This window comes from Haliotis cracherodii, unplaced genomic scaffold, assembly GCF_022045235.1.
Source record: "Haliotis cracherodii isolate W230 unplaced genomic scaffold, xgHalCrac1.p SCAF_10, whole genome shotgun sequence".
In the NCBI taxonomy this organism is placed as follows: domain Eukaryota; kingdom Metazoa; phylum Mollusca; class Gastropoda; order Lepetellida; family Haliotidae; genus Haliotis; species Haliotis cracherodii.
The window spans coordinates 54,047,716-54,059,308 of NW_027266265.1; the positions used below are offsets into that span (position 1 = coordinate 54,047,716).

At 36.5% G+C, this 11,593-nt stretch overlaps 1 protein-coding gene across 1 annotated transcript; it reads right to left on the reverse strand.

Moving 5' to 3' along the window:
* Nucleotides 1–8,129: 8,129 nt before the first annotated feature.
* On the reverse strand, nucleotides 8,130–8,990 carry LOC139453900 (melanocortin receptor 5-like). Its single transcript, XM_071235347.1, has one exon. The coding sequence runs from the start codon at nucleotides 8,988–8,990 to the stop codon at nucleotides 8,130–8,132; it is 861 nt and encodes a 286-aa protein (XP_071091448.1).
* Between the last annotated feature and the right edge of the window lie 2,603 nt (nucleotides 8,991–11,593).

An 11,593-nucleotide genomic window follows, 5' to 3' on the forward strand; every position in this document is an offset into this window, starting at 1 on the left:
AGTTCAAGCCAGTCCCAGAACACCACAAGACACCATGCTACAACTGTAACTACTTTGGCAGTTGACCGCCATGCATCTGTTACTAATTCCCACGGCCAAAGTAGCTGGAATGAAGTTTCCGTTTCCGTAAAAGTGTCTGGGCCGTAAAACAAACTGTTGACTTTTCTTTTACGTTAAGGCACCCTAACTGCAGATGGTCATTTATGGAGTTAATATCGCTTCTTGCCTTTTGTTATTCTCTTGAAAAAAGTTTCATAATAAACTGTAAATTTCTCATTTAATTCAATCAACGACAATAATAATGGACACATTAATTATTCCTCTCCTAACGTCACCCACAAGGACACGACTTGACCTTTGTTTTGAAACACCTAGACACCTTCTAAAATTCTCTTTGCACCTTTTCAAAGGAATCCCTCAAAGCGAACCCCCAGATTTCTACACCATATACCATAATATCTTAGTATTAAATTAGGAGATAAACCTACTGTGTTTTGAAATTTGATATAGTCCCACTGGAGAGTAGATACCTCTATATTTTAATTTGGAATGGAGCGTTTAGAACTGGTTCTGGTAGAGACCCAGCGTCTCATAGAGGAAATATAGATACGTTTAACATTTCATATGGGCGTGATCTATCGGCAGCCATTTTTTATGAATCGAAGCGCTAAATTGCTGAGGTGTTAAAATCTCTGGTTCAATTGACATGTAATTTCCTTGAATTTATTCTGAAACGATTAACGAATGGATCAGACTGTACTGATGAACACACATGTCATATGGACGCGCCCTATTTACTCTATGTCACCCAACTGGATAAAACAGAGGAAGTCGAGTTTATACTTGTAGTCTGGTAAAAGACAGCGTTGGTGCAAATCAAAAGCTAGGATGTGCACCTTTAACTGTATCTGACAGAGTGTTACCGCTACCCATACAAAATTAATACTCAAAAATGAATTGGTCATTTCAGTATGGATTGGGATTGATTTGTGTGGAAAGAATGAAGTACTGCAGATGTTTGATGAAAAGATAGAAAAATCGCAAAAAATGACACCGAAACACACCAACATGACATGCAGGTGCAACATCACTTGCTGGGCTATAAAAACGTTGGCTTTTCATTTGCATGCCATCATAATCTTACAGCAATTGAACAGTGAAAACATGCCCCAATGCAACAACGCCATTGGCCGACTGAAAACAGGAGAACCAACTTCAGCCATAACCAGGTTTTACCATGTAGCATCAAGCACCATAACTAGACTCCGCATTGGGATGCACTGGATAAACGACTGCGAGAACGTCATCAGCAACCACAGAACCACCGAGCGTTGGCACAATCACTGCAGGCAGAGTGGGTGAACATTTCCCAATCCACAATTCAGTATCAATGGGACGACTATGCTAGTCAGTTATGGGCTCTAATGGTTGCCATACAAGATATTGAGAACAATTACCTAAACTTTAAAAATATACTGTTCCATGGAACCTGGGTCAATGACAATGATGTTTGCCAATTATAAAAAATCGATTACCATCTGTTGACATCTAAAATCACTTTTGCGTTTCTTTGTTTGCAGGATATATTACCTTTATCAGAGGCGTACAGGACAAACAACACCGAACTTAAGATATTACTGATATGATGACAAGAAGTTTCAGGACACAACGAAGCATGAATTGCACATTGTTCACAAGTTAAAACCCATCTGCAGCATCATTCTATTGTTTAAATGCTTTATTATTCAAGAATTGACAGTTGTTTGTGAATTATACATAATACAGAATCAACGTTTTAAATAACTAACTCTTGGAATAGATGGATCCATATTTTTTTTTTATTTTGAAAAGTGAATGTTTTCAAATTTTGTCAGGAAATGTGTCGCCAGCGGGGTTCAAACCCGTATCGTGTGTGATTTGAAGACGTCTAATATGTCGATCTCAGTTACGGCGATACATGACGATACGGGATGAAATTAACTATCAAACATTTTGAAATATTTGATTAATCCTAAAATGCTAAAAAACAATGTGTGTATAAGGCTGTTACAACAGGTTACCTATTACAATGTTCATATAAAAAAAAGGATCTCTCCTTTTTGGAAGTGTACTAACCATGTTAACGTATTGAAAAAATATATTACTAAATCATTTGGTGACATGTTTTCAACAAAACATAAAGTTTAATTGGTTCATTTTTGTCTACACAAAAACAATTTTATCGGAATTTTTACCTAAACATTTAAAAAATATTCAATTGCCCCCTCCCAACCTTTCGAAAAAGCTCACTTCCCCTTTTCCACAAAGCTGCAGCTGCACTTGGGTCATACTAATCAACGAAGTTAAAGCATACCCCGTTCCCTATTACTATAGTTAATCTGCCATGGCGTGCATGGGAGTTAAGACGGTCTTAGCTTAGTACGATTGATGGACATCAACTATTTTATTTTTACAATGCGGTGTTTGTTTGTTTGTTTTAAACATGTTTTATTGACATATATGGTCAACGGGATTTGGCAAAAGTTATCCAACTTAGGGGGCCCTTTCCCTACTCTATATGTACAGACATTGATTATACATACATACATACATATATATACATATATATACATACGTATACAGAAATACATACATATACACATAATCATATATACACACAATCATACATACATACACATACTCAAATATATATGCACATATTACATTTATAGTAACAAAGACAAATATATTTACACAAGAACATAAACATAATGTTTGCAAGAATAACATAGACATGCATAAGAATTGCCTATAGACACAGTTTACTTGTATATACACATTAATCCAAAATACAAGCAAGACTACATATATAATTACACAATCATACATACACTTATGTACATGTACATATATGCATACATACACACACTACATATATATACCCGTAAACTTATGTTTACAGAAGGGGGTAGAGATACACATGTATTCATATACATGCATGAAGTTTATTCACTGATGGCGTAATTAATAATAAATGGTCGCAGAGCAATATTCTGTATTAATGATAAAGGGTTACTCGAATCTATTAGTCGACAGTATATATTTTTGAACGCTGTTGAAGATGAGGTTATTGTGACTTTCAGATAGGGATACATCACCGTAGAGAATATTTTGTATTGTACATGTAGTTCCAGCTTTTATAATGTTAGCGAACATGATATTTCTGGGAATAGTGTAATTGGGACAATCAAGAAAAAAGTGTATGTTGTTTTCACATGGGTTTGCACAAGAGCAGGACAAAGTATCAGATAAATTTACTTTAAAGAGGTCTGCATTTAAGGAACTGCAAGAATGCCTTAGGCGTGTATGTAAAATATTAGCTCTACGGTTGCCGATTGAGAAGTATGGAGGTGGAGCTGTAATGGTTGTTTTAATCATGTGTTTAAAATTTGATAATGATGTTGCACTTCTGTATTCAGGTGGTAACTCATTCCATAATTTGATTGAAAAAGGTATAAATGATTGTTGGTATGTAACTGTTCGTGCTTGCGGCAAATTCAGATTATTCTGATTTCGTAACTCATATCTACTAAAAGTTGATACTTTGGGTGGTAACATGTCATGTAAATACGATGGGCATAGGTTATTAACAAAACTGTAGATTGTACAAAGTTTTTTTTATTTAACCTTCTATAAGATAGTGATTCCCATCCTGTCTCAAAATATAAACTCGATCTTGAAGAGAATTTAGGGAGACCTGTTACTATGCGAGCGGCTTCGAGTTTTCAGTTGTCCCATACCTCTGAAGCATATTCTAATATAGGCCTTATGAAAACAAGATAGACTTTGGACAGGGTTTGTCTATCAAGTAAATATTTAACGGTTCTTGACGAACAAATCATTTTGGAAGCTGAGCGGCAAATGTTATCAACGTGAGTTTTCCACTTCATATCATGGGAGAGTGTAACGCCCAGGTGTCAGTGCGAGATAGATGCGCTAAGTGCGGTATTGTTATGAATAATATCTGCAGTGCGGTTTTTACAATGAGAATAAATGTTGTTTTGTCCGAGTTAAACTTAACCAGCCAGGTATTGAGAAGCTCTAGATCACTTTTTGATCTGTGTTCTATCATTTGTAAGTGAAGAGATGATGTACCAATGGAAGTATCGTCTGCAAAAAGGCGAGTGGAATTCACTAGATTATCAGGGAGATCGTTAATGTAGACCAGAAACAAAATGGGACCTAATACCGAGCCCTGGGGGAAACCGGCTCTGGTGAATTTCAAAGATGAAGGCTGCCATTTACAAAATTCTTTTGTCTGCTCTGACTAATATAGTCTTCTAACCATAGTAATAGCTTGCCCGTTACACCGTATTTTTGTAATTTATGAAGTAATCCTTTGTGCCAAGCTCTGTCAAATGCTTTCGATACACCACACAATACCAAACAATAGTATTCGTGCTTGTCAACAGATGAGACAATATCATTATAAATTTCTATTAATTGTGAGGTAGTAGAATGTCCTGGTACAAAGCCGGATTGATATTTGTACAGGAGACTATTCATATTGAAATAGTTGTTAAAGCGTTTAAAAAACTAATCTCTCCTTTAGTTTTCCAAGAATAGATAACAAGCTAATTGGTCTGTAGTTTGAGGGTAATGCTTTGTCACCTTTCTTGTATAATGGCATGACGTGAGCAAGTTTCCAGTTTCCTGGAAAGATTGCTTCTTTTAAAGGTCGATTGAAAATTATACATAATGGGATGGCAATACTGTCAGCCAAGGGTTTTAAAAGTCTAGGGTTTATATTATCTGGTCCGCTTGATTTATTGCATGGTAGTGACTTTATGAGATCGCTTATTTCTAATTCAGTAACTGTGAATGCGGTGTTTGGGTACAGGTGTTTCATGTTACTTGCCTTTAACTGGCACATCTACGTAACTTTGCATTGGAAGAATACAGAAGTGGAAATCTTTAAGTCAACCCCATCTTGACTGGAACAACATAATCACATATCACTGTTAGCAAAAAAATAATATTTATACATCTAGTATTAAAAGCGAAAAAACATTTGTCGAAGGCTTAATGTGGTATCTATCGCCTGTATGCAAAGTCGAAAAAACTATTGCAATTACAATTCATTATAATGTCGATTGTCTATGTCAAGCTGTTTTATTTGAAAAGAAAAAACCCGTACACGTAGCATCCATTGTATATTTAACGCCACATGTCAATCTTTGGAAATAACAACAAAACAAACCCTTCTCCATTGATATTACAGATTCTTAAACGCCGCTTTCGAGATTTTAAGACACGTGGAGGACATTTCCAAATTTGAAGCATCATTGACAAAAATGATGCCCGATGCAGTTCCCTATTTTGACTTGTACCATATGATCCCGTGTTTTTGTTAGTGAACATTTGACTTACCTTTGCATGTGTTAGTGACGGGTGCAACCAGAGCAGGATACTCTCACCCTTTTGCGAACACCAGGTATCATCACTATTTGATAGTAAAGTCGCCTTTGTGTGGAACGAGGACAAAACTCAAACTTTTAGAGACAGTTTACTGTCTACAAATTCTATTTCAATGCTTGACAAGTGTTCCGGTTTTATCGCTTCAGGTAAAATTGATAAAGAAGTTGAGGTATTTTCAGATGTTTTATGTACCGCTGCGAAATGTATGAAACGCCCTTCTTATATTTTTAGAAGTAAACAGCCATGGTTCGATAAGGAGTGTGAATACCACCGCTGTGAAAGATATAGGTTTCTTAAGGTTTTCCGATCACTAAAAGATTCGTCATCACTTTGTAATTGTATTAAGGCCAGAAATACTTATACACATGTTATCCGTGAAAAACAAAGTTATATCAAGACAATGTACAGTGTAATATTTTGACTAACTTGGATAAGAGTAAAATATTTTGGGCAAATTTGAAACGTTTGTCTGCTACCACTGTCCGTCCTAAGCCAAATATAAATATTGAGCAATTGTTTTCACATTGTAAGGGGTTGTTCGATTTAGAAATGGGGGATGTAGATAACACTGTACCAGATAACAATTTTCATGACTTAACCCAATCTATCTTAGACTCGCCAATTGAACAGCAGGAGGTAATTGACAGATTGAAAATAGGCAAAGCTGCCGGCAGTGATAAGCTTATTGCTGAAATGTTCAAATACGCATACGATGTGTTAGTTCCCTATATTACCTGTCTGTTTAACGTCATGTTTGATTCCGCATAATTTCCGATTTCTTGGTCGACTGGCCAAATTGTACCATTACACAAGAAAGGGGATACTAATACACCCGATAACTACCGAGGGATTACAGTATTAAGTATTTTTAGCAAGTTATATATTTCTGTTCTAAATAGAAGGTTGCAGTCTTGGTGTAATGCCTATGATAAAGTTGTGGAGTCGTAAGCAGGATTTCGTTGTGGCTATTCCACAATTGATAATATGTTTATTTTACAGTCAGTTATACAGCGATTTCTGGGGAAGAAGCGAGGTAAACTATATGCTTTATTTGTAGACTTCTACAAAGCGTTCGAATCTATAAACAGATTGTTTTCATTGTTTATCAATGATCTAGCTGTTGAAATTGAGGCTAACTGTGAACCCGGAATTCAGCTCCATCCAGACATAATTCAACTATTCCTGCTACTCTTTGCTGATGATGTAATTCTTATATTAGAAACTGTATATGGCCTCCGAAAACGCATCGATGTACTCTATTGCCAGAATTATTTCCTAAAGGTAAATCTTGATAAATCGAAAATAGTAGTTTTTAAGAATGGTGGAGTACTTTCTAGATCTGAGAAATGGTATTTCAGTGGTTATCAGTTTGAATGTATATCCACGTACAAATATTTGGGAGTTGTATCAAAGAATTTATCATGGTCGAAACATACTTACAATGCTTCATTACAGGCTAAACGGGTGTTGTTCTCGGTTCTAAAATCGCTTTCATCACTTAAACCTATTCCACTGAAACTATTTTTTAAAATATTCGAAACTAAAATTGCTCCAATTATGTTATATGGGGCTGAAATGTGGAGTTTTGAAAACTGTAAAGAAATAGAAAGTATCCATGTATTTGCTTGTAAACGTCTGCTAGGTGTTAAAACGTCTACTCCCAATCATTGTGTGCGAGGAGAGTGTGGAAGATACCCACTCTGCATTTCTGCATATAAACGCTGTATACAATATTGGTGTAAACTTCTGTCCCTCCCAAATTCACGATATCCTAAGAAAAGTTATGATATGTTATTTCAGCTAGCCACACATGGTAAAACTAATTGGGCTACAAAAGTCAAAACTCTTTATACAGCCATGGATTTGGATATATATGGGAGAACCAATATGTTATTTGCCCCGAATCATTTATTTCCGAATGTGAAGATCGGTTAAAAGTTGCTTACGAACAGGATTGGTATTGGTCTTCAGTAAATAGTTCTAAAATGTTCCATTATACACTTTTCAAAAATTCGTTTAGTCTAGAGTTGTATTTGTCTGCTATCACTATAAACAAATTTCGTGTTGCACTAGCCCAATTTCGCTGAAGCTCCCACACTCTCCACATTGAGATTGGTAGATACGTTAATACTCAACGAGAGCAGAGACTGTGCAATAGTTGCAATCAAAGATATGTCGAGAATGAATATCATTTTCCCTTAATTTGTAACGCTTATGATGAACTTCGTCTTCAGTATTTACCACAGAAGTATTTTGTACATCCTAATCTTGCTAATTTCAATATGCTTATGGCGGTAAACAATGAAACTGTTATTAGAAATGTTGAAACTTTTATATACCATGCTATGAATGTTGGACTCCAAACACTAAGCATATAACTGTTAATGATGGACCAAATATTGTACCATGGGCCGCTGGCCTACACATGTACATGAATAAAGAATTGAATAGTGAATATAGAAACGGTTCTTGTCGCTTTTATTTACGACAAAAATATTACATAAATATTGCTCGGATCGTCTCATCAAATTCAAATATTTACTCTTTAACACAACACTGTGTTGTGTCATGGTAGGACTGCGGGTATCTTACAACACATACAATTCATAAACGTTGCTCGAATCCCCCCCTTCGGATTTAAATGATTCCACTTTTACACAATCAATGCTGTTTCATGGCTCGAAAGAGGGTTTCTTACGACAGATATACCTCATAAAGGTTGCTCGAATCCCATCAACTCGCCATGTATAGATTATTGGGTTCAGTGCACTGTTAAGCACTAACAGAGAAAATAGTATGTTCAGGGTAGTTATAGCAGAGTGCGAGTACCGTAGGTCCGGGCGTATAGCCATGGTCAGGAAAAAGAGGTATTGTGGAGTATTTAGTATGAGAAATGGGACAACGACGCTTGCACTTGTCAACGTAGCCTTCATGTTCATCTTGATCTCCTTTAAGTACTTCTCTCTGCCAACGAAGTTAGGGACGATTCTTTTGATCTGTTGCCTGGCAACATTGAGCATGTAAACGTTGCTGACAATGACGAAGATGATGCAGGGAAGGCTTGTAAAAGCAAAGACGAAGAGACTGGTTGAAGTTGCGAGAAGAAGGAAGTTGCACTCGGGGATGTTCTTGTCGGCAAAACTGTAAGCAGACGACACCACACAAATAGGAACTACCAACGTAGTCACTCCTGTTGAGATCATCACTGGCGTTTCGTTGAGTTTGTAGTGACTGTAGGGTAACTTCACTGCGACAATTCTCTCCATGGACAGCATGGTGATCGTGCAAAGCGACGCACCTGACGTGAATGCTACAACACTGTATCTGATGAGACATTCAGTAGTGTTGTACAAGTGGTGGTACACGACTGCAGAATGGTACGTGAAGAAGATGCCAATCATTGCATCCGTCACAGATTGGTTCATGAGGAGGAGACGAAGGAAGTTCTTAACGCGTCGACATTTTACCAGCGTCACTATTGTTAGGACATTCTCTAGGATTACACAGACGCCAATCAGAATTTGTATCGGCATTACATAAATCGGATAAGAACCGTTTTGACAGATGATGCAAGCATATGTGATGTTTCTGTTGTTGTTGGGAACCGTTGTTGACATGTTCATGATGGCTATGGTGACGATCTGGCTCTGATCATGTTACAGACCTAGAACATGTGATTCAGCTTGTTTAAAGACCACGGTTTGTATGCTCAAATTGTGTCAATGTGTATCACTATAACAGCTAATGATTACCACGATTTCACAGATGCAATGTATCAGTTTCACCCACAGCACTAACGTCAATGTCTAGAAGGGATATGGACACGAATGCTTCAGTGAGGTCACAGTTCTGGAGTACTCCGATCTTCAAGACAGAGGTTGCCGGCTTCCTTACACGAGTCCACGAGTCTTGTAATGCTGAAGGTTTCTCAGGCTACTCCCTGGCTTGAAGACGTGTCTCTCAAACGTCTGAAACAAGAGTGCAAATTAAATATAAACTAACTGATTTATAACATGAAATATATCAAACGACCAACTGCCACTTCTAAAAGATTGCTCAAAAGAAAATGTGTGTTTGTTAATTGCTTTACACCGCACTCAACAATATTCCAGCTATATGACGGCGGTTTAGACGACCTGTATCAGACATACCACACTGCACTTGTGGATATCACTTTAAAGATGCAATTGACTTTTTCTATACCTGTCAAATATGATAATATCAAAAACACTATGTATTTCTAAACACATGGGTATGATATAAAAAAGATATTACCTGGCAGTAGTTTAGTTAGCAGTTCAAAAATGACTTTTCTTAAAATAAGTTCACTATCTTATGTGCAAAAGCAAAGGATTCGAGTAGCTTAATTTTATGCATGTAGTAATGGAAAACTGCTATATCTTATTTCACAGACACCACTTGTGTTGGCTTCATGTTTTTCATTTGTGCATTTAGTATGTTTATGTTCAGCACTATCTTACATATAATCTTATATATAACCAGCTGTTGTAAAGTTATTACCCGGAGAGGTATTTATATAAGCAAGTTTTGCTTTTTTACCGATCCAGATTTCTTTTGAAATAAAGATTTGTTTAAACCAATACACATTTGGTGTGTTCTATCACACTAAATTTAGGGTCTAAACACATGACATGAGCTATCGCGTCACAGCCTAAACACACCTTAACACAACATTCCCCTAATATAAATATGATTAAACATTAACACAGTGCGCTGATATATCAATCATGCTACCCCAAAAACGCAAGTTTGAGGACATGTCATGGAGTTCTACATTCCTAGGTTTGGCACATGTCGTGGTAGGTGTAAAGAAACACTTTTAATAGGAATTTATTTATTTGACAGGATTTTATTGAAATAAGCTGCATTTTATCTGAATTGAGACAAGTGTAGTAATGAAGTGATAATCTACACTTCAGTTCGAAAGAATGAGTTTTCTGAAGGTGAGAAAAGTGATATTTTCATTGCAGTGAACATAACAATTGATATGTTACTGCTCTGAACATAACACTTTGACGGAACTATTGTCATACAAGAGTTACCTCCCCGCAAATTGTCTCCCTTTATCGTAAGTGTCTTGGCCGTAAAACAAACTATTGACTTTCCTTTTACGTCAGTTCCACATTGACAAGGCACCATAATGGCAGATGGTCATTTATAGAGTTAATATCGCTTCTTGCCTTTTGTTATTCTCTTGAAAAATGTTTCGTTATAAACTGTAAATTTCTCATTTAATTCAATCAACGACATTAATAATCGACACATTAATTATTCCTCTCCTAACGTCACCCACAAGGACACGACTTGACCTTCGTTTAGAAACACCTAGACACCTTCTAAAATTCTCTTTACACCTCTTCATAGGAATCCCTTAAAGCGACCCCCCAGATTTCTACACCATAAACCATAATATCTTAGTATTAAATTAGTAGATAAACCTACTGTGTTTTGAAATTTGATATAGTCCCACTGGAGAGTAGATACCTCTATATTATAATTTGGAACCGAGCGCTTTAGAAAACTGGCTCGTATTAGAGACCCAGCGTCTCATAGAGGAAATATAGATACGAGTACGTTTAACAGTTGATAGGGGGGTGATCGATCGGCAGCCATTTTTTATAAATCGATATGTAGGCTATCTAGTATGTATTCATACGCACGTTTTTGTGTCAATGCTTAATATATTTGAAAGGTGTTACCGAGCAAAAAGGAAACCTCTTTTAAACCAAACAGAATCAAGCATTCATCAATGTCATGGTAGAATATTGTTTGAACAACATTAAAGATACGTTTGAGCAACTCTTCAAAAGTATATAATAAGAACAGCTATTCTTGCTTAAATAGAGCAACAGTATATACATAGGACAGTTAGCCTTTCTTGCTTGAATAGAGCAACGGAAAATAACTAGGACATCTAGTCTTTCTTGCTTGAATAGAGCAACAATATATACATATGACAGCTTGTGTTTCTTGTTTGAATAGAACACCAGTGTGTACATAGGACAGCTAGTCTTTCTTGCTTGAATAGAGCAACAATATATACATATGACAGCTTGTGTCTCTTGCTTGAATAGAGCTACAGTATATACATAGGACAGCTAGTCTATCTTGCTTG

What these genes read in the sequence shown, in the direction of transcription:
- LOC139453900 (XM_071235347.1), bottom strand. Translation starts at nt 8,990, where the DNA reads ATGCCGATACAAATTCTGATTGGCGTCTGTGTAATCCTAGAGAATGTC.